The 23,060-nt window shown below is 39.4% G+C and overlaps 1 protein-coding gene across 2 annotated transcripts in view; it reads left to right on the top strand.

The window, feature by feature from the left end:
• The window catches only part of DEK (DEK proto-oncogene), a 52,646-nt gene that overhangs the window by 26,068 nt on the left and 3,518 nt on the right, over positions 1-23,060 (top strand). For both annotated transcript variants that reach the window (XM_075585615.1, XM_075585616.1), the window contains exons 2-10: positions 4,056-4,227; positions 12,385-12,483; positions 16,220-16,329; positions 16,803-16,897; positions 17,635-17,755; positions 18,681-18,896; positions 20,474-20,597; positions 21,488-21,654; positions 22,429-22,497. In XM_075585615.1, the coding sequence (XP_075441730.1) occupies positions 4,056-4,227; positions 12,385-12,483; positions 16,220-16,329; positions 16,803-16,897; positions 17,635-17,755; positions 18,681-18,896; positions 20,474-20,597; positions 21,488-21,654; positions 22,429-22,497 (1,173 nt within the window). The remainder of the gene's footprint in view (positions 1-4,055; positions 4,228-12,384; positions 12,484-16,219; positions 16,330-16,802; positions 16,898-17,634; positions 17,756-18,680; positions 18,897-20,473; positions 20,598-21,487; positions 21,655-22,428; positions 22,498-23,060) is intronic.

Genomic DNA, 23,060 nt, shown 5'->3' on the forward strand with positions numbered 1-23,060 from the left:
GGGATGTCATTTGGTTATGTAACTTGTGTCATTCTGCCTCCTCCCCCTCCCCCCCCATCTGAAAGGCACTGGAGAATATGATGGCGCTTTATAAATACATATTCATAAAACATGTATTGATATACACCATGCATGCATGTATGTGGAGAAAGAATATACAACAGACACTATGTAAAATGCATGCGTTGTATAACTATTATAGATACTAGTTACACAAAGAAACCGGGGGCCCTGCAGAGCTGAACTGTTTATTTAGAGGTCTGAAACCCCATGCCTTCCAACTCTTTATTTCAAATTAAAATAAATACCAATTTGTGGTGGGTGTTGCCGTCCTGAAGTTAAATGTTAGAAATAATTAGTGTTGTGGTTTGTTGTTGTTGTTGTTGCAGAATGGCTTAAGAAAGGGTTAATAGTGATGACATGGGCTTTTGGTGCTTGCGGCTTTGCGTTGATCTTCTATGCAGAGAGAAATGGGGACTTTGTGTAAAGGATGAGACTTGGGTGTGCACGCTTGTCACCAGGCATTTGCTTTGGCAAGCTGTGTGCATGCTGGTCATGCTGTGTGTTTTGGTATCAGGTGCAGCTAAAAGATGCCTTCAGAACTCCCGCCTTAAACTGCCATGGGAGCTGTCAGTGCTCCTGGGACTGATGTAGGAAGGAATGATTGTAGAACAAATCCCTGTCACCAGTGTGTGTGCTGTGTTGTGCTTTTTTTTTTTATTATTATTATTATTTTTTTAAACTGCTCATAGATTATATAAACTGGGTTGGAAACACCATGTTGCTAAATTTCCCCTATGAATCCAAGGGGAGATTTCCAGAAACTTTGTATAAAAGGTCTGTTTGGGTTTAGAAGAAGTTAAATGAAAGAAAAATGTACGTAGTCTAAGTTCCATGTCAAACTGAGGACTAATGTTTGTAAACAACATTTCCTGTTATTCACCGGCCTGGAATAAATACAGCGTGAGGTCCCCAACACTAGAGATGGACACATTTTTGGGGGGAGGTTTTGGATCTGCAGCGGCTGGTTCTTTTGGTCAGAGGATTACGGCAGATCAATCTCAAAAAGGGCGATTTTTAAAAATTATTATTATTACCAATACACTGTAGATTCTTTACTTCGTGGGCGGATTTGTAGAATCTAATCTGCGGATTCAGCAATACAGTGGAGGATTCTTACGCATTCGCCAACTGATCGCTGAATCCGTAGATTTGTAGTATCCAATCAGTCCACGGTTTGTATCCGATGGTGGATTTTGATGAATCTCAAACTTTGGCAAACGTGGGTGGATGTGCACTCAGTTCAGCAGGACCCAGGGAAAGAAGAAAGACCAGGATAGTGCAGATGGTACTGTTAAAAATATATATTTATCACAGAAAAAAGACCCCCTGCAATCAAGGCTTACATCAGGGTAGTCTGTTTAAAACATTGTACAATTAGAAGTAGCTCCCGGTAGATGGGTGAGTCACGCTGTCACCCACTCCAAGTCTCCAGACTACCCTGATGTAAGCCTTGATTGCAGGGGGTCTTTTTTCTGTGATATATATATATATATATATATATACAGTGGTTGACAAATCACCAAAAAAATCTACTCGCCACACAAAAAAAAAATCTACTCGCCACCTAGTACCAAACGTGTGCTGCTTGGGCCAATATTTACTCGCCCGGGGGTTAAATCCACTCGCCCGGGGCGAGCAAATGTATAGGTTTGTCGAACACTGTATATATATATATATATATATATATATATATATATATATATATATATATATATATATATATATATATATATATATATATATATATATATATATATATATATATATATATATATATATATATATTAGTACCATCTGCACTATCCTGGTGCCAAAATTGTTCTGCAGTACTGTTCTATGTCAGTTCTCGTCTCTCCTTTGGTGATACATCCCCCGCTCCCCAAACATTTTTGGATGTCAACTGTGGAGGATATTTGAAACATATCCTGTTCCAGGGTTCTGAGTGGATGAGTATATTGCATTGAATTTATTGTTATCACTCGTTTTTTCAACACTATATGTATTTTATGCACAAGTGTATTAACAAACTATCAGTGTGTATTTCACTTATCAGTTTGATCATTTGAATCACTTGAAGTATTTTGGAATAAGTCAAATATATTATTACTTACCATTGTTGAGCGCCACTTCCTGCTCTTAAATACTTGAATATGTCAGATTTTGGTTTAAAAAAAAAAAAAAAAAGTAAATTGCCAATACTGGTATGTAACCCAATTAAACATGCCACTGGCATAAATTACTTTGGCCATAGGAGGGATTGCCCCGTTCAAGCAGCACAAGGAGAAAGTGAATCAGAAGGGTTTGTGAAAGCGGAAACCCCGTTTCTACAGCAGACTTATGAAACCTGCTTCATTTCCTTTCCCCTTTCTATGGTCCTCTGGCATGTGAAGTGATGTCAAATCCAATCAAACAGCTCAGTAGTCATTGAAGACATTTTTCAGTGGGTTTCGTTCACACTGTGGATGTGTTCTAAATGAGTAACATTTGCTTACCACGATACAGGTTTCAGGGTGTTTTTTTTAGTTTTTTTAAACCTCTTGTGTATTGTATATGGGGAGGGGAATCAGAGTGGTTTTAGTTTAATGTCGGAGCCTTTTAATGTTATGAAGTGACAGAGGTAAAGTCCCCAGCACTCAATGTGAATAAAACAAAAAACACTGGAATATGCCAAAATATATCAATTGTATTGAAAATAAATACACAATATAGGATATACAACAGAAGGGATGCTATCACTGTCCTAGGGAAAATCTATGTATACACAATCCAAAAAGTGGCATGATGGGGGGGGGGAGGGGGGGAAACGAGAGGAAATAAGGTAGTGAGAATAAATTACCTAACAATGGCCAAAGATGGAGTAAACGTGATGAAGCTTTTTGGATTGTGTATACATAGCTTTTCCATAGGATAGTGATAGCATCTCTTCTATTGTATATCCTATATTGTGTATTTAAATTCAATACTATTTATATATGTTGACATATTCCAGTGTTTTTCGTTTTATTCACATTGAGTGCTGGGGACTTTACCTTTGTTGCTTTATAGTTTTGGGAGGGTTAAGGGTCCCTTCTGCTTTTCCCGTGCACCAGACATTATATACTTTAATCTTTATTTGGGAGTGCTGTCTGTAACACCGTACTTTTTCTTTTGATATATATTTGTAGTGTTTGTTCTGTACAGTACTTGTACTCCTGCATGGCTTTCTGGCATTTTCAGGACTTTCCCCTACTTCTAGGAGCACCGGCATGTCTTATTGTTGCTGACCTTCTGCATGTTTTGTTTGTCCCTATTTTTACTAGTGCTGGCAGCAAATAATGTTTCCATAATGAGAACTTCCAGTCCACAAATATTACATTACATAATATCCTCAACTTTTGCTGCCCAATTCCTTAGTAAAGTTAGTTGAGATAGTAAGCAGCAGATGATCAGTGAACTGTTTATTAATATTACAGTATAACTGCGAAATACCATTTATTTTTATTTTTTCTAAGGGAAGCCTATTTTGTGTCTTGAGTAGTGTACACACTACGTACAGTATGTTTGGTATACACACATTTCCTGTGAACTCCTGTAATATAAATTACTGCCTCAAAACTGGTTTTTATTTTTTTTGGGGGGGTGGGGGTGGTGTACACTTTGATTCTGCAGGTTCCAGTTTTTTGTCTTGTTTGGAAGCTGTCAATTTCCATACCAAATTGGATAAAGATATATGGTTCCAGTGACTGATTTAAAATGGCTGCCCAGTAATGGTCGGGAGCTAAGCAACATTATAATATGAACGTGGCTGAAGACGCATTTAGGAGGACTTTGTCCCTTTTTGTCACCTGCTTTTTTCATTGTTCTGTTCCTTCCGTGAGTAGCATAAGATAACTGGTTGCATTCTTCGGAGTCCCACTGGCATCTCCCTATGATTATCCAAGACACAAGTATACTGTTTGAAACATATATTTATCTACATAAAGGCAGCTAATCCCCATGTGTTTTTTGTGCAGCTAGGAAACATGTCTTCTGCCGTTGGATCAGACAAAGTTACTCTGGATAAAGAGGAATCTGACGCAGTGGAGCAAACCAAAGACGAGAAACAAACTGAAGATGCTGCAAATGGAAGTGAGGAAGAGGAAAATGAAGAGGAGGAGGAAGATGAAGATGATGATGACAAAAAAGGTATACATTTAGTGGCAGTTGCAGTGCCCTTACTCTTTCAGCTGTGACATGATTTCAAAGGCAGTTATACTTCTACTGATTTGATGAATAGGTGGCAAAGCTGGTTTAATTTATCCTCTATATAGCAGAAAGTTGATTGCACCTTTTAGAGCAGCAGTCCATGCTGCCTGTTTCTTTTATTATTGTCTGAAGTTGAACCAGGAATTCCTGAGGATTTTAGTCTTAATAACCAAGAATACTTGCCCGGTGGAGACAAAATGGCCTCACTCCAGTGACCCAAAGAAAGTAACGTTATTGGTAGTTGATGTTGTGGCTTTCTATAGGGGCCTCCGTGGCCAGGCGCTATGTTGCTTTGTAGACCCTTGCAGCAGTGCACTCTAAAATATATTGTCTGCCTATCCATGCCATTGTGGACTATACTCGGTATTATAACTATTTAGCTCCTTGGAGTGGTTTCGGATATTCTGCAAGCATTATTTCCAACTTGGGAAGGTCACATTCCTGGGTTTCGGTCCCTGTCACAATCACTTGTGTAAAAGCATCATATACATGTGTACATTAGCCTTCATTTCACTTACTACTTTTTCTCACCGATCATTCTCAGCTTGGTTATTTCGACCCTTGTCTTGCATTTAAGGGGAGCGCATAGAAAACCTTGTGGTTTTTATATGTGGAATAGAAAAATACAAATAATGGTGTAGCCAGTAATATAAAAGTGATCTTCTAGCTGTAAGAATGTGTTAATCCAACTCACAGATTTTAGGTGGTATGTAGGCATATCAGAGATCCACCTCTCTGATGGGAGCAAAATGGTATTCCTCCTCAAAGGTTTGTGTGCTGATATCCCGTGCTGATCGGGGAATAAACAGGAGAGACTCAATGGTGCAGTATATCTACAATGATGTATCTCTTCATTACCTTCGTACCTACAAGATACTAAGGACACTCTTAGGAGGCTAGAGGGTATTTCTACAGATACTGAAACTTTATTAGTTTGGTTAGACCTTGAGGCACTATATACTTCTATACCTCATCAAGCAGGACTTCATGCAGTCTCTCACGTTCTCTCCAGTAAAGGTAATCAATACCACCAACATAACTTTGTGGTCAAACTATTGGACTTCGTATTAACGAAGAACTATTTCCTGTTTGAGAATTCCATATTCCACCAAACCCAAGGTACCGCGATGGGCACTACATGTGCAAATACGCAAATTTATACCTTGGGTCGTGGGAGGAGACTGTCGTCTTTGACGAATCCATGGCCGAATATACACAATATGTCAAGCTATGGAGTCGCTATATTGACGATATTTTTGTCCTCTGGAAGTACCCCATTGACACACTTTTGGGGGTTATTAGGGCTCTTAATACAAACATACTGAACCTCAAACTAGCTCATGAGATTAGTTCCAAATCGCTCAATATCTTCGATTCAACCATTTGCAGAGATGTGGATGGTGTTCTTCAAACCACAATTTACCACATAAAGACGGCAACTAACAGTATCCTGCAGGCAGACACCATCTGTTACACCTGATACGTAATATCCCGGTTGGACAGTTCCTTAGAATTAGACGGAACTGCTATATGGAGGGTGAGTTTCAACAGGAAGCCGCCGCAATATCTGTGCGGTTTATTGAACGTGGCTACAGTAGATCGTGTATCAAAAAGGCTTTTAAGCGAGCGAAAACTACACCTCGCCAAGATTAACTGGCAAACAAAAGACCTATCCACAATGGACCGAAGGTTATTCGATTTATACTTGCAACCAAAAGTGGCATCAGATTAACAAGATTGCTGGCATCTATTGCTAGCGGACGATGACCTGAAACGGGTCCTACCAACTAAACCATCACTATCCAAAGGATAATTTAGTCCAAAGCCACCTGAGCACACCTACCACATGGCTTCCTCCCAAACCTTTAGGAAGTTACAAATGTGACCGTTGCAAGGCATGCAACTATATGCGCCCAACAAAAACTTTCTCCAATAGGAACAACACAAAGGAGTATACCATCAGGCATTTTATCAACTGCCAAACCGCAGGGGTCATTTATTTGGTCACCTGCGTGTGTGGTATTAAATATGTTGGGAAGACACGGCGCCAAATTAGACGCCATGTTCTGGAGCATATTGGTTCCATCAGGAACCATCTTGATACCCCACTGGCCAAGGGAGACTGGATAGGCTACTGTTACAGCGGGAATGCCGGTGGGTATATGAATTACATACTAAACACCTTCTGTTCTCAATGAGGGCTTTCTCTATTTGTCCTTCATTTAAGACCTTTATTGAGACCAGTAATCCTTAGTATAATCTAAGCAACTATCCCCAGTTGCAGCCACTGATGGAGCAACTTGTGCTGAAGCAGGGATATCCTGAAAACCTGACCTGTTGAGGGGGAGGGAGGGAAATCTTGTAGACTGGAGTTGAGAACCCCTTTATTAACCCATTCACTGTAAGGCTGAGTTTATAGCAACCCGATGTAGTCTGTAGCGACTGCCTATAGTCGGAGCGAAGGCGACGAGCAGTTACAATGTTACCAAAATCTCTGTAGCAGAAAGATTTTGATATTTGCAGCTACAGAAGCCACGTGACATGCAGCAAGCCAATCACACTGCATATTATTGTACCCAATCACAGACTGCAGAGTGAAGAAAACATTACATGCCGGCACCTAGTGACTGAAACGTGGTTTTGTGTGCTAGCTGTACTGTGACAGAGAGTTGATCCTTGATCTCTCTGCAATATATCAATAACTAGCTGAGAGCCCCGGCGTTGCCCGGGATGTTTGTGGTGTGGGTGTGGCATTTGGGTGGGGAGTGGTCCACGCGGCCCATGTGCGGTGGTAGTGCTGCTGTGGCTGTACTGATGGTGATTGTATTGGTGTGCTGATTTGGGAGGGTTTGGTGCTGATGTGGGGGTGCGGATGTGGGTGTGCCGATGGGGGAGGTGCAAAGGTGGCGATGTGTGGGTGCTGATGGTGTTGATGGGGGCTGGGAATGGTGGGGAGCCGAGAATGCCAGTGTGCTGGGGGGGGGCATGGGATACCGGTGTGCTGATGTGGTGGTGCTGGGGTGTGTGTGTGTATACATGTGTGTGTATACACGTGTGTGTGTATGTGTATACACGTGTGTGTGTATGTGTATACACGTGTGTGTGTATGTGTATACACGTGTGTGTGTATGTGTATACACGTGTGTGTGTGTGTGTGTGTGTGTGTGTGTGTATACACGTGTGTGTGTGTGTGTGTGTGTGTATACACGTGTGTGTATACACGTGTGTGTGTGTATACATTGTGTGTATGTATATATTGTGTGTGTGTATACGTGTGTGTGTGTGTGTGTATACACATGTGTGTATACACGTTTGTGTGTGTGTATACATGTTTGTGTGTATACATTGTATGTGTGTGTGTGTGTGTGTGTGTACATTTGTGTGTGTGTACACATGTTTGTGTGTGTATACGTGTGTGTGTGTATACGTGTGTGTGTGTATACGTGTGTGTGTGTATACGTGTGTGTGTGTATACGTGTGTGTGTGTGTGTGTGTGTGTGTATACGTGTGTGTGTGTATACGTGTGTGTGTGTATACATGTGTGTGTGTATACATGTGTGTGTGTGTGTATACATGTGTGTGTGTGTGTATACATGTGTGTGTGTGTGTATACATGTGTGTGTATACATGTGTGTGTGTGTACACATGTGTGTGTATACATGTGTGTGTGTGTGTGTACACATGTGTGTGTGTACACATGTGTGTGTGTGTGTACACATGTGTGTGTGTACACATGTGTGTGTGTACACGTGTGTGTGTGTACACGTGTGTGTGTGTACACGTGTGTGTGTGTGTACACGTGTGTGTGTGTGTACACGTGTGTGTGTGTACACGTGTGTGTACACATGTGTGTGTGTGTGTATACATGTGTGTATACATGTGTGTGTGTGTGTGTATACATGTGTGTGTGTGTATACGTGTGTGTGTGTATACGTGTGTGTGTGTGTATACATTATGTGTATACGTGTGTGTGTGTGTGTACATTATGTGTATGTATACCTGTGTGTGTGTGTGTGTACGTGTGTGTGTGTGTGTGTGTGTGTGTGTATGTCTCCATGTGTGTGTGTGTGTGTATGTCTCCGTGTGTGTGTGTATGTCTCCATGTGTGTGTGTGTGTGTGTCTCCATGTGTGTGTGTACGTGTACATGTGTGTGTGTGTGTGTGTGTACGTGTCTACGTGTACATTGTGTGTATGTGTACGTGTGTGTGTGTGTGTGTGTGTGTGTACGTGTACATGTGTGTGTGTGTCTACGAGCGTGTGTCTACGTGCGTGTGTGTACGTGTGTGTGTGTGTCTACGTGTGTGTGTTTGTGTATACGTGTGTGTGTTTGTGTCTACGTGTGTGTGTGTGTGTGTGTGTGTACACGTGTGTGTGTACACGTGTGTGTGTGTGTGTACACGTGTGTGTGTACACGTGTGTGTGTGTGTGTGTGTGTGTGTACACGTGTGTGTGTGTGTGTGTGTGTATACACATGTGTGTGTGTATACACGTGTGTGTGTGTATACACGTGTGTGTGTGTATACACGTGTGTGTGTGTATACACGTGTGTGTGTATACACATGTGTGTGTGTGTATACACATGTGTGTGTGTGTATACACGTGTGTGTGTGTGTGTGTATACACGTGTGTGTGTGTGTGTGTGTGTGTATACATGTGTGTGTGTGTGTGTATACATGTGTGTGTGTGTGTGTGTGTATACATGTGTGTGTGTGTGTGTGTGTGTGTATACATGTGTGTGTATACATGTGTGTGTATACATGTGTGTGTATACGTGTGTGTGTGTATACATTATGTGTATGTATACGTGTGTGTGTGTGTGTACGTGTGTGTGTGTGTGTGTATGTCTCCATGTGTGTGTGTGTATGTCTCCGTGTGTGTGTGTGTGTGTATGTCTCCGTGTGTGTGTGTGTATGTCTCCGTGTGTGTGTGTGTGTGTGTATGTCTCCGTGTGTGTGTGTGTATGTCTCCATGTGTGTGTGTATGTCTCCGTGTGTGTGTGTGTATGTCTCCATGTGTGTGTGTATGTCTCCGTGTGTGTGTGTACATGTGTGTGAGTATACGTGTACATGTGTGTGTGTGTGTGTACGTGTCTACGTGTACATGTGTGTGTGTGTGTGTGTGTGTGTGTACGTGTACGTGTGTGTGTGTGTGTGTGTGTCTACGTGTACATGTGTGTGTGTGTCTACGTGTACATGTGTGTGTGTCTACGTCTACGTGCGTGTGTGTACGTGTGTGTACGTGTGTGTGTGTGTTTGTGTCTACGTGTGTGTGTTTGTGTATACGTGTGTGTGTGTATACGTGTGTGTGTGTATACACGTGTGTGTATACACGTGTGTGTACACGTGTGTGTGTGTGTACACGTGTGTTTGTGTGTGTGTGTGTGTGTGTGTGTACACATGTGTGTGTACACATGTGTGTGTGTGTGTGTGTACACATGTGTGTGTGTGTACACATGTGTGTGTGTGTGTACACATGTGTGTGTGTGTGTACACATGTGTGTGTGTGTACACGTGTGTGTGTGTGTACACGTGTGTGTGTGTGTGTGTGTACGTGTGTGTGTGTGTGTGTGTGTGTGTGTGTGTGTGTGTATACGTGTGTGTGTGTGTGTGTGTGTGTATACGTGTGTGTGTGTGTGTGTGTGTGTATACATGTGTGTGTGTGTATACATGTGTGTGTATACGTGTGTGTGTGTATACATTATGTGTATGTATACCTGTGTGTGTGTGTGTGTACATGTGTGTGTGTGTGTGTGTGTGTGTATGTCTCCATGTGTGTGTGTATGTCTCCATGTGTGTGTGTGTATGTCTCCATGTGTGTGTGTATGTCTCCATGTGTGTGTGTGTACGTGTACATTTGTGTGAGTATACGTGTACGTGTGTGTGTGTGTATACGTGTCTACGTGTACGTGTGTGTGTGTGTGTGTGTGTGTGTACATGTGTGTGTCTACGTGTACATGTGTGTGTGTCTACGTGTACGTGTGTGTGTGTGTGTGTGTGTGTGTGTGTGTGTGTGTGTACGTGTGTGTGTGTGTGTGTGTGTGTGTACGTGTGTGTGTGTGTGTGTGTACGTGTGTGTGTGTGTCTACGTGTGTGTGTTTGTGTCTACGTGTGTGTGTTTGTGTATACGTGTGTGTGTTTGTGTATACGTGTGTGTGTGTGTATACGTGTGTGTATACGTGTGTGTATACGTGTGTGTATACGTGTGTGTGTGTGTGTGTGTACACGTGTGTGTGTGTGTGTGTGTGTACACGTGTGTGTGTGTGTGTACACGTGTGTGTGTGTGTACACGTGTGTGTGTGTGTGTGTGTGTGTGTGTGTGTGTGTACACGTGTGTGTGTGTGTGTGTGTACACGTGTGTGTGTACACGTGTGTGTGTGTGTGTGTGTGTATACGTGTGTGTGTGTGTATACATGTGTGTGTGTATACATTATGTGTATGTATACCTGTGTGTATACGTGTGTGTATGTGTACGTGTGTGTGTGTATGTCTCCGTGTGTGTGTGTGTGTATGTCTCCGTGTGTGTACGTGTACATGTGTGTGAGTATACGGGGAGAGGAGGAGGTGCGCGCGGGTGTGGAGGCTGATTTCGGGGAGGCGGAGGCTCCGGCGGGTATGTGAGCCCCCCCCCCCCCCCCGGGTTATACATGCTGCTAATGTACACCCCCCCCTACTGTGTGTGTGTGTGTGTGTGTGTCCCTGTGTGTCCGTGTGTGTGTGTGTGTGTGTGTGTGTGTGTGTGTGTGTGTGTGTGTGTGTCCCTGTGTGTGTGTGTGTGTGTGTCTCTGTGTGTATGTCCCTGTGTGTATGTCCCTGTGTGTGTCCCTGTGTGTGTCCCTGTGTGTGTGTTTGTGTCCTTTGGGCCGTCACTCCGCCTCAGGCCAATGAGAGGTGTGCGGGGGCGGCCCAAGGGACCAATGAGATTTCCCCTAGGGACACCGGACATCCAGCAGGCAGGCAGGCTGGCAGGTAGGCAGGCATACAGTGCTTTCACTAATATAGTATAAGATGGATAGAGCCAGCATTGATCATTTCATTGGTTTAATCTACCAGAGAGATGCCATATGGAATCAGCAGTCTAAATGTTACCATGATCGTAATATTAACGATACTCTGGAGAGAAATTAGTGAGATTATGAATGTAGCTTGCAAGTACAAAAGTTTTATCTATGTATTACTATACTATGTTTATCTATGTATTAAATACTAATAATTGCATGTAAATAAAGTTTGAAACTTCTTTGTCTTTTGTCACAGAAATTGTATTGGTGATGGTGATGTTTTTAATTAAAAATCAAAACTCAATTTCAGTGCCAAAATGCAAAGAAGTTTGACTTAGAACGCATGTTTTATCTATTTGCACTTCTATATTTATACTAAAAGTGAATTCCGTGTGTGTTAGCTGGAACTCTCCGTTTCTGCCTTCCTCCTTGCTGACTCCGCCCCTCTGCTTCCCCCTACCTGACGTCACTGCCTCTTGCAGCCAGCTACATTGCACACCTGAGCGCAACTATTGCGACGAGTGACGTCACTGGTAGCGTCGCTATAGCCAGGGTATAAACTCGGCCTTAGAAGAGCCTCCAGCACAACGCTGGTCTCACCGGGATGAGGGACAATGTCACATTTGTTGCAAAGTGTTTATTTCTTCTCCAAGACCACTTCAGCTTTCTGTGTTTCCGTATTATATTGATGTGTGTAAAATATGGGCCACCCTTTTTCAGCTCTTCAGGAGGAATAGTGGCCATAAAGCTACTTTGCCATTTGTGGACATTGTAATTATAAGTGAATAGATTTGCAGTGTACAGGAAAAATTATTATTATTTTTTTTAAATAAACATTTGATACATGGTTAACAGGAGGAAAGTACCACTGCTACTCCTTGTAAGCCAAAACATTTGAATTCATCTTTTATTGAGGCCTAAGTTCCTAATGGGGATATTTCCCTTCCTGTAAATGGCTCGTATCGATCATTAATGTGCAGAGATTCATAGAAACTAGTTAAAGGTCAGCTCTTGAAGCTGATTGGTCAGAAATAGTTTATCTACCTGCTAAAAATGTAGTTCTTTAAATAAATAAATAGTAAATTGTTTGCTTCTGCAGAAAAGAGCCTTATCGTGGAGGGGAAAAGAGAAAAGAAAAAGGTGGAGAGACTGAGTCTGGAGATGACTTTAATTAAAAAGGAGCCGGTCCAGGTTGAAGGTAAGTAAACACATACACCATAGTATCCTCCATTATAGGGTCTAGACTGAGATGATGGTCATTTTAAAGATTAAAAAATATATTATTATTATTATACTAGGGAAGAGGGGGCGGGAGGGGGGGATAAACCCTCGCTACAGCGGTAGGACTAGGTGCTACAATCAGGGGCAACAACGAAATGATAAGGGATTCTTTTTCTTTGTGTATCCTTTAGCTGTTGCCCCTGATTGTAGCACCTAGTCCTACCGCTGTAGTGAGGATTTATCCTATCCTCTCTTTTCCAAACGCCTTTAAAAAGGCATATGAAGAAGATCTATTTTAAATAAGACGATCGGAACTTGATCACATAACTCTACGCATTTCGTCTAATTGACTTTATCAAGAGATCTGTTTCCCTCTGTGTGAGAAACCTATATAGCAGGAACTGAGTCCTGGTTGGTTAATTGATCAAACATTGTCTAATCATATAGGGATCACATCCAAATGGCAAACATTCAACACACAATTAAGGAACCATTATAAAATCCAAATATTCAACATAATTGTTATAATAAACTTGTATCAAGTCAACTAATTCAAACATTTTAATCGTGTATGTGTGTATATATATATATATATATATGTGTATGTATATATGTATTTTAATTAAAATTAACCAATTAATACAACATAGAAATATACATTCAATAAATTGCAAGATCTTCAACAAACAATTAATTACAGAAATATTAAACTCGGGGAATAGATAAACTGAATACATATAAATACGTTTATTATTGTTTTTATAATCATGAAAGAAAAGCTCTCAAATCAATATCAACATTATGACCAAATGGAACAAGCGTTTTTACAGCATGTATCCACTTAGTCTCTAACCTAGATATAGCATTTATGTTATCACCACCTCTCCAATTTGTGGGCAGCTGATCTATACCTATACATAGAGTACCTTTAGGGTCGCAGTTATGTACTTCTGAATAATGTTTAGACAAATTATGCTGCTGAAATCCTTTCTGAATGTTGGTTAGATGTTCAGCAAAACGCAATTTTAGTTTTCTTGTTGTGCGCCCTATGTATTATTTTTTACATGGACATTTTACAAGATAAACTATATTTATTGAATCGCAGGAAATGAATTGTTTAATGTCAAAAGTAGTAGTGCCTATAGAATTTGATATAAAACTTTTAACATTTTTAGGACCATGTGGATCTAGTTTACAGGCTCTACATTGAAGACATTTATAAAAAACCTTTTACATCTAAAAATGTCATATTAGATGTTTTTTGTAATGCAGGTTTTAGACAACTTGGTGACAATTTATTTTTTAAAGTATCCGACTTGGTAAACAAAACACGAGTCACTTTTGGTAAATGTGTTTGAAGACTAGGATCCTTTAAAACCAAGTGCCAATGTTTGTGTTTGACCTTTTTAATAGCTGGTGCTAGAGGATTATATTGGGTTATGAAAGGAGTGTTGATTTCATGTTCACTATTAATACTATTTTATTCTTATTTGAATTATAAACCAGAAGATCTTTTCTGTCAATTTAATTGACTTTAGAAAAAGCTTTATCCAAGGTGATTTTATTATATTTTTTTTCTTTTCAAATGTATTCAATAATATTTTTGCTTGTTGTTAAACACTATATTCAGAGCAATTTCTTTTTACCCTTCTTAATTCACCTTGCGGAATATTAGCAAGCCATGGCTTATGGTGATTGCTATCCGCTTCGATATAGTTCAAACAACGTACTGGTTTCTAATACGTTTTAGTGCATATTTGACCTTCATGAATATAAATCAATAAGTCAAGAAACTCAATATTCGTGCTACTGTGATTATAAGTGAACTTTAAATTATAATCATTTTGATTTAAGTGATCTAAAAAATAAATCAGTGTATCGTGGTCACCCTCCCAAATAAAGAAAATATCATCCACAAATCTTGACCAGAGCACCAGATTTGCTCCAAACTCATGTTGGGACCAGATGTTAAAATGCTCCCATAATCCCATAAACAGATTAGCATAGCTTGGAGCAAATCTGGTACCCATAGCCGTGCCCTTAATTTGCAAAAAAAAATCTCATCGTTAAACCAAAAGAAATTGTGTGTTATAGTGAATTGAATTAAAATGATTAAAAATTCTATATGTGATTGTGAAAAAGTGCCTTCTAATTCTAAAAAGTGACGTGCAGCCTAAGGGACTCTGCAATATAGTCATCTTTATTTAAAATAACTACTCCTCCCTTATCTGCAGCCTTTATGACAATAGTGTTGTCATTTTTCAATTCATTCATTGCGATTATTTGTTTTTTATTCAAATTCTTTTTAATATATTTGTTTTGATAATTTGTCTAAATCTTCTTGTACAAGTTTTTTCAAATAGATTTTAAATATCCTCCTTTTTAAATAACTTGGATAAAACTGCGATTTCTTCCTAAATGGAGTGTGTTGAATCTCACTAGTGATTGTTGGTGGTACTATATTAGATCCAGTACTATGATGTAATTTCTGTTTTAAAGAATATTTCTTTAAGGAAAGATTCCTTACAAATTTCCCCACATCAATATATGTATTAAAGGTGTTCATTTTATTCGATGGAGCAAAGGATAGTCCTTTATTAAGAATCTGTATTTGTTCATTACTTAATATTTTTTTGCTTAAGTTAAAGATTCCTTCAGGCTTAGTTATTAAACTGTTAATTTTCTTGATTTTTTGTCCTCCTCTTGTTCCTCGTTTGGTGAACATTCTCTTTTCCTCGCCAGTGACTCTTTCATGTTCTCCTTTTCCACTAAGTTTATCTTGTCCCTGGTTAGTTTTTTTTGTATTCTCTAAAAAAGGAGTGGAGCATTCAACGAGCAAATTTGTTAAATGTATTAAATCTGGATCATTCATTATCATCCGGGGTTAAAACCTCTTGTTTTTTTAGCCCCTTCTATAATAGATCCTTTACTTGTTTGTCCAACTCCATAGTTTTTAACATCTTTTCCCTTTGTTTCATGTTTATGTTGTGTTTTTTAATTCATGTATATTTCCTTTATTACCTGTTTTTTTTAGTCAGGAATATGACCCTTAAAGCTGCAGTTCAGGCAATATCCTGCATGTGTTTTTTTGTTTTTTTTTAATAAATCAGTTATGTAGTAAGAAAAAATACTTTTAGCATTTTCTGTTTTAAAAACAACAACTTTGAAAGACCAATTTTCTTGTATTCTATTTTAACAAGCATGCTTGTTCCTATAGCAACGATTTACATTCCCCATATTTAAAGATGTCGCTAAACTTTGCCGATCAATAGACGGAGAACGAATTGACCGGCAGCTATACAGTTCTTTAGGTAATTAGAGATTGCCCACATGAAACTATTGAAGAAAAAAAAAAAATTAAAGAAAAAAAAAAAAGACTGAACTGCAGCTTTAAATGGTTGTTTAAAAACAGGTTCCTTTTTTGTGTGTAGCGTGATCTATTTTGAAAGGTTTTTTAGATTGTACTTTATCCTTCCAATTCCTATAACGATTGTTGTTATAATCGTCTTTGTCTCTTAAAATTTTTTCTGTTTAACTAATTTTATTTCCTTTTCTATATTGACATATTTATTATTATTATTATTATTATTATTATTATTATTATTATTATTTGTATTTTTAAAAAAAAAAAATTTTTTTTTTTTTTTTTTTTTAACTGGTTACGTGCAAATCCTGAGCCACCTTGATAAATGTCTGTGTTGGCTCTTCATTAGGAAGGGGACAGAAGCTGTACGACATTGAGCGTGTCCAGTACTTCTTGAAGAAGAAGAAATGTGACGAGCTCCGGTTTTTACACAGGCTGCTGTTTAACAGGCCGGGCACGGTAAGGACAGATTTCTAACCAGCTCGTTATGGCTGTGTTTTTATCACTGCTTTCGGTTTATGGAGGTTACATGTATCGCCATAGACACTGGGTAATGATCATTTTAACAGCTCCCGTTTAAAGCAAAGGTAACTTTTTAGCTGTAGGGCTCCTTTTATTTATAACACACTCATGGCATTAGTATTTCTAAACACAATGGAGGACAATGTCGGTCATTTTTGCATCCCACAACCTCTCCCTTCCCCCACCCTGCCCCTCCCTCCCCCCACCCTGCCCTATGACTGGCTTCATGTTTCTTGACTGATTAGTGTTCCCCTGAATATCCTTCTACTGTGACCAAAATATTTAAATGATGCAAAGATTTATATCTTCTATAATCTGTTTTGATCTTGTCCTTTTTTGGGAAAGGCTTTTTCCAGATCGGTGTATGTGTGCATTGATAAAAACAGAATATTCATCACATTTTTCTTTAGGTCAATTTAGTGAAGAAGAATATCGGTCAATTCAGTGGGTTTCCCTTTGAGAAAGGAAGTGACCAGTATAAGAAGAAAGAAGAGATGCTTAAAAAGTAATGTGCCATTAGTAATTCAGATCATGTTTTGGTAGACTGGCCAACAGTGTTAGATTTAATTTCTATACAAGAGGGAGGTCAGGTGTTTCTCTGCTCCCCTTCTGCATTGGATAGATTTGTTGGCTTAAAGTTAAACCATTTCAATAAAGACTGTACTAAAATTTTATTACAAATGTCAATACACGTTTTTCTTTAATATTCTTGCTAATTTGTTGTATTGAAAATGTGTTATTTGCAGCAGCAATCCCGGCTAAACAGCATTAATTAATTTATTTACCTGAGCTCATCAGTGGTCCCTCAACATCCGAGAAACCCCTTCCCACCTCTCCTTTGGTTGAGGAGTGGTGGGCTGGTAATCTCCTGGGGAAACAATATGGCTGCTGTTAGGCCTAAAGAAAAGCTGCAATGTCTTCTTTCTATTGGTGACAGCCATGTTCGTAGTTTGCCACCATGTTTGTGTGGGTTTTTTTTTTGTTGTGTCTCAAATTCGGCATTAAAAACCTACATCGCCGGAACCAGGGGAGACTTCGGATATTGGAAGACCACCATGACCTTCAAGAGACCCCCTGGTTCAAGCAAGCATAAAACCATTCCTATGGAAGATTGCTATTTAAAAATGCCAATTAATATATATATATATATTTTCCCCCTCTCCTCCCAATTCTTTTAGTTTTAAAGTAATTTCCTTGTGACCTGCATAAACTGAGTCATTTCAGACTTTTTCCTCTCGCCAGGTTTAAAAAGAGTGATCTGAAGAATATCTGTGGCGTTCTTGATCTGGAAAAGTCTGGCATCAACAGTGAATTGATATCAAAGATTATGACCTTCCTTATGGAGCCAAAGTCTACAGGAAAAGTAAGATCTAGCAGTGCACAGCACATCCTACATACAGAAACTTCTAAAAAAGAACATGTATAAATCTATCATTATTATTATGTTTTACATTTTCCTTATACTGGTGAATTATTGGCCAACACAAGCATGATTTCTAATGGAAGGAAGTTTAAAACCTTTAGCTTTCTGGGAGTAAATAAAACTGGGTTGCAAGTCTCATATTTGTGGGCTTTGTACGGTAGGATACAGAAATGTAAGAGGAGACCCTGCAAGATGTGAGTAAGGATGGAAAATAATATCCATGCAGGGCAGATTAAGCTACAGCCAGCCATCTCTTGCAATTTGATACCTCTTGAGGCATAACTCACAATTAAAAGGCTGTAATTACATTAAAATAGATGAGCACTGAGGAACAATGTATAACCCCCCCACCTCCCCCAATGTTTTTGTGCTTTAAAAAAAAAATTGTAGTAACATTTTCACTCGGTCTCTAATAAACTGCAGGGATGATACAAGTGAATATTTATCGTGCTTTCCCTAATTTGGTCTTTGTGCATAAAGTTGGGGGGAGAAAGTTTTGTATTAAACATGAAGGGCTTCTATTTTATTGTATAATTTAGCACATATATAAACGTGTGTATCATTTTTCTAGTGCTTGAGCATTGATTGTAAGAAGTAATTTGATTAGATCATGTCTAATAACCATTGTCAAAGTTTGGACTAAAGGAGAAACGACTTTTTTTCGTAGTTGATTATATATAGTTGATTATACATTATGTTCAATAGCTATTTTTATATATATATATGTGTGTATGTATATATATATATATTTATATATATATTTATATTTATATATATATATTTATATATATATATATATATATATATATATATATATATATATTTATTTATATTTATAGTTTTTTTTTGTTTTTTTTTGTACCAGTCCTTGCCAAAATCCAAAACAAAGTCTCCTAAAGGTGGGAAAAAGGAACGAAGCAGCTCCGGTTCTGCACGGAAATCCAGGAACAGCAAGTCCAATGTGATTCTGTCTGATGAGTCGAGCAGCGAAGATGAGAAAAAGGAAAAGGAGGAATCTTCCGATGAAGATAAAGAAAGCGAGGAGGAGGAGGAAGAGGAGGTGGAAGAAGTGATACAAGCGGTACAGACTGAATTTACCAATACAATATTCTGGGGGGGGGGGGGATTCAGGAAGAGATTGGTTGCATAACTACTACAAAATGTAAACGCGTGCAGCGTACCCGAAAACATTTAGGAATAGAGAACAATCATCCACAAAGTATAAAAGGTGCCTCCTCCAGCCAGCGAGTAAGGTATGACAGGCACATTACATGAGCAAAAGAAGGGATCAATAAGTGCTTGATACACAGGAATGATCCTACTTGTCATCCCGGGAGGAGCACAACAAACACAACTCTTTAACACAAATGTATTAAATTGTGTCACGTTATACATGAGGAACAGCCATCATTTTGGCATTCAGGGGCCATCTAATTGAGGGAATTTTTTTTCCGCCATTTATGGGATAAAAGGTTTTTCTGATCGTGTTCTGATGAACACGCCAGGTTAGCAGCTGGTTTGAGAGAGGTTGGCATTTTCGTCTACACTGTGATTAAAACAAGAATTCCCAACAGTGATGGATAATTATAATACAGATGTTAGGCTGTTTTTTTTTAGTTTTTTTTTTTTTTTTTTTTATACAAATATATATACACGTCTCCAAGTTTGATTATAGGAATAGAATTATTTTAGTAAAAATAGTAAGGGGTCTATGCATAAAGGCAAACGTGGGCAATGCGGAGACAAAATAAACTTCCCCAGATGCATTAAAGAAAAACATCCTACTTGATACATATGGTGTAGTACAATACTTTTCAAACGTCTCCTTGTGACTCGCAGTCACACCAGGTTTCTGAGGCAGCCACATAACATTCTGATCGCTTGCCTGGATGCAAGGGCATTGGTTATTTCTGGTATGGCTCACGAGGAGAGTTTTGAAAAACACTACGTTGCCTTGATACATATGTCCACAAGTGCTTTAGAGAGCTGTTAAAATGCATGTATGTCTTTATTTATATAGCGCCATTAATGTACAAAGCGCTTCACAGCATTAATATACGTGACAATCATGTAAATAACGAATGATACAAATAACAGGTCATGCGTATAAGCGCTTCAGACATAAAAGTAACGTTTAGGAAAAGGAGTCCCTGCTCCGAAGAGCTTACAATCTAATTTGTTTGTTCTAAGATGTTTGCGGTGTTGTGGCAGGCTTTGCAGGTGCATTGGCTCCTGTTACTTCACATCTTTGCTGAATGAGTCTTGTGTAGCTCTGCTACTTGAGCTGGTGCTTTCCACGGGCTGCTTTGCTACAGCCAAAGAAACGCAAAGTCTAAAGTTTCCCCTCACCAGCCACCTATGCAAAGCAAAAAACAAATGCATTTTGAAAATACTAGGCAATGTATTTTTGCAAGTTGTGGGGTTTGGGCAGTGTCTTATCTGCTTCCTCTAGGCAGTGTGCTATAACCTGTTGAGTAAGTGGCACTTCAGTTTTAACAGCCACTGTAGTTTATTCCACTATTTATTAAACAAATGAGACATTTTGTCATTCTATTTTGTTAAAAGTAGAGCATCAATCTAGTCTTCTTACCCCATATATAACATCTGAGTGGGTTTGTTCTGTTTGATTTCACTCGCTCTGTGTTTTGTTCTCCACAGCCGCCACCAAAGAAGTCCCACAAAAAGCAAAAGCCCAGGAGCAGGAAATCCGCAAAGTCTGCCAATGTGAAAAAAGCAGACAGCAGTACTACTAACAAAAAGACACCAGCAAACCCCAAAAAGGGTAACGATAAATAAGTTCTTTGATTTCACAATTTTATTTTAGCATTGGTTTGATATGTTGGGCATGCTGATTTTACGGTCTAAGAATACAAAGTGCATGGCCTGATGGCACTGTGACGAGGTCCCATGCTTGGTAACCCCAAGTTGCATTTATTTCATGTAGTAGGAACGCATTCTACCAGCTGTAGTGATGCAACTGCTAAGCGTACTGGATAAATAGAGTATCTTTCCAGCAAAGGCAGCAGAGACAAATTTTAGTAAAGGAATTCAAAGATCCTCAAGATGCTCCTTTTAAGGTCAAATCATTGTCTTAATATTCCTCCTGCCACCTGTTAAAGGGGGCAGTCCCACATAGCGGGTAAAACATGACATGGTGTAATTGGGTTCCTTAGATTCGTTCGATTCGTTCACCCTTAAATTAACTGTTTTTCTAATGATGGCTTCATAAATATTATACAATGGTCAAAACAAATACCCCAACACCATATCAAAACAAATTAGATGGACTATGTAGAAATCCTGCGATCAAGTCTTGCGTTTTAAAGTACATTTAGTTTTTTGTTTTGTGTCTACGTTTAATCTGATATGTAGGCACCACTACCAATATACCACTGTCCTTGGTTAAGTGTCATCGTAGGAGGCACTACCCCTTCAAAATGTGCGTACAAAAATCTGTGAAAGTTAGTTGGTTAAGAACGGAGGACACCTTGGGGGACCAAAGGGAGGAAAAAAACTAGCGTGTTTGGTCAGCGGTCTGCTGAATGGATTTATTGACAGAACAGGCTCTTCTGCTTGCAGGGTGAAAGTGTTCTAGTTAGCCCTGTGCCACTGTGGTGAATATGTGGCATTTCACGTTGAATGCATCTTGATGATGATCGCTTAACTTTTCAGAGAAAGTCGTACATTCAGAAAGCGAATCAGATGACAGCTCGGACGACGAGCCCTTGATCAAAAAGCTGAAGAAGCCACCTACTGATGACCAGCTGAAGGAGACCGTGAAGAAACTATTAGCCGATGCAAATTTGGAGGAAGTCACAATGAAACAGATCTGTAAAAAGGTGCATGGGGCACTTCCAAAGCGTCAGTTTTGTTACTAGACTGATAGGAATTGATAGATTAACCTTTTTGAAGGTGGAAAGTTCTGCAACACATGGCAATTGTTTTCAGTACTGAAAGGGGTCGAATGAGCTGTCTAGCTTTAGGGGAAAAGAGCCACGGCTTACTGAATGATAACATTAATCTTGTGATTTTAGTGCTCATAAGTTAATATTGGAATAGAACAGAGTTGTGTTTTTTCACACCATGATATACAAAGTGTATTTTCGTGTTTCAGATAGGCAAAGTATTAGAATGTGGCCAATAGTCGTTACATCCTATCACTTTAAAACGTGTATACATTCTGCTCTTTGTATGTGCATAAAAGTGCTAACAGCCAGTCTGTAAGCGTCTATCAATTTAAATTGACAGGCTTAGAAGTGTAGCCAAACTTGAAGGAGAGACGATTTCTATCACTTCCCCTCTACCAGTGTGGAAGTATTTTTATGCCGGTCTGAGTTTGTCCCAGAAAACGTCATGGACCAATGTATTATGAATAGGCTTAACGAGCTCTGGTTTTATATAGGGTCCAGTGATGGCCCTACTGGATGTAGATACATTTTTGTAGAAGCTGGCTGGGATTAACTAGTTTTTCAGAATGGTTGAAGTTTATAATGATCGCTGCTGCAAGTATGTTTTTGAAACTTTTTTTTACAACCTGCTAATTAATAGAAACAGGCCACTAAGTTAATAAGTTGGTAACAAGTGACTTAATTTCTTGTCATTCTCCCTTTTAGGTGAATGAGAGCTATCCCAGTTACGACTTGTCTGCCAGGAAAGATTTTATCAAAGCAACAGTAAAAGAGGTAAGTGTGCAAGTAGCTTGTTCAGAGACCTTGCTGCACAAATAAAAATAAAAAAATCGGTACCAAAATGTGGTCACGCTTATGAACTTTATAAAAGTGATCGGAAGGTCAGTTGAGGTACTGACGGTCACTAAAGGGATTGAAAAAGTGACTTGTGTAATTACAATCTCCAAAGCCGAACTGTTCATTTCAGCTCCAGGACCCTCTGCTTCCATCGATACTTGTCTTCGTACGGGGTGCAGGCAGCAGCTCCGGCTGGACTGAGGGGCTATCAAAATGGCGGCTTAAATGTCTGCGCATCACGTGGGCCAATAGGAAGCAGTGACGTCACCCCTTGCGGCTTCCTATTGGCTCCCATGACCGGGACATTTAAACTTGCGGAGCTGCTACCGGCACTCATTACAGAAGTACTGTATGTATCTTGGGAAGCAGGGGGTTCCCGGAGCGGAAATTTATGGGGTTCAGCTTCAGGGACACCCTGCTTCCCACCTATTTAAAAAGTGTGTGCTTTGCTCTCTCCCCTTTCGGGTTTCATTTGACTTACACCTTTTTTTTTTTTTTTG

The sequence above is a fragment of the Ascaphus truei genome, chromosome 2, assembly GCF_040206685.1.
Source record: "Ascaphus truei isolate aAscTru1 chromosome 2, aAscTru1.hap1, whole genome shotgun sequence".
Classification (NCBI taxonomy): domain Eukaryota; kingdom Metazoa; phylum Chordata; class Amphibia; order Anura; family Ascaphidae; genus Ascaphus; species Ascaphus truei.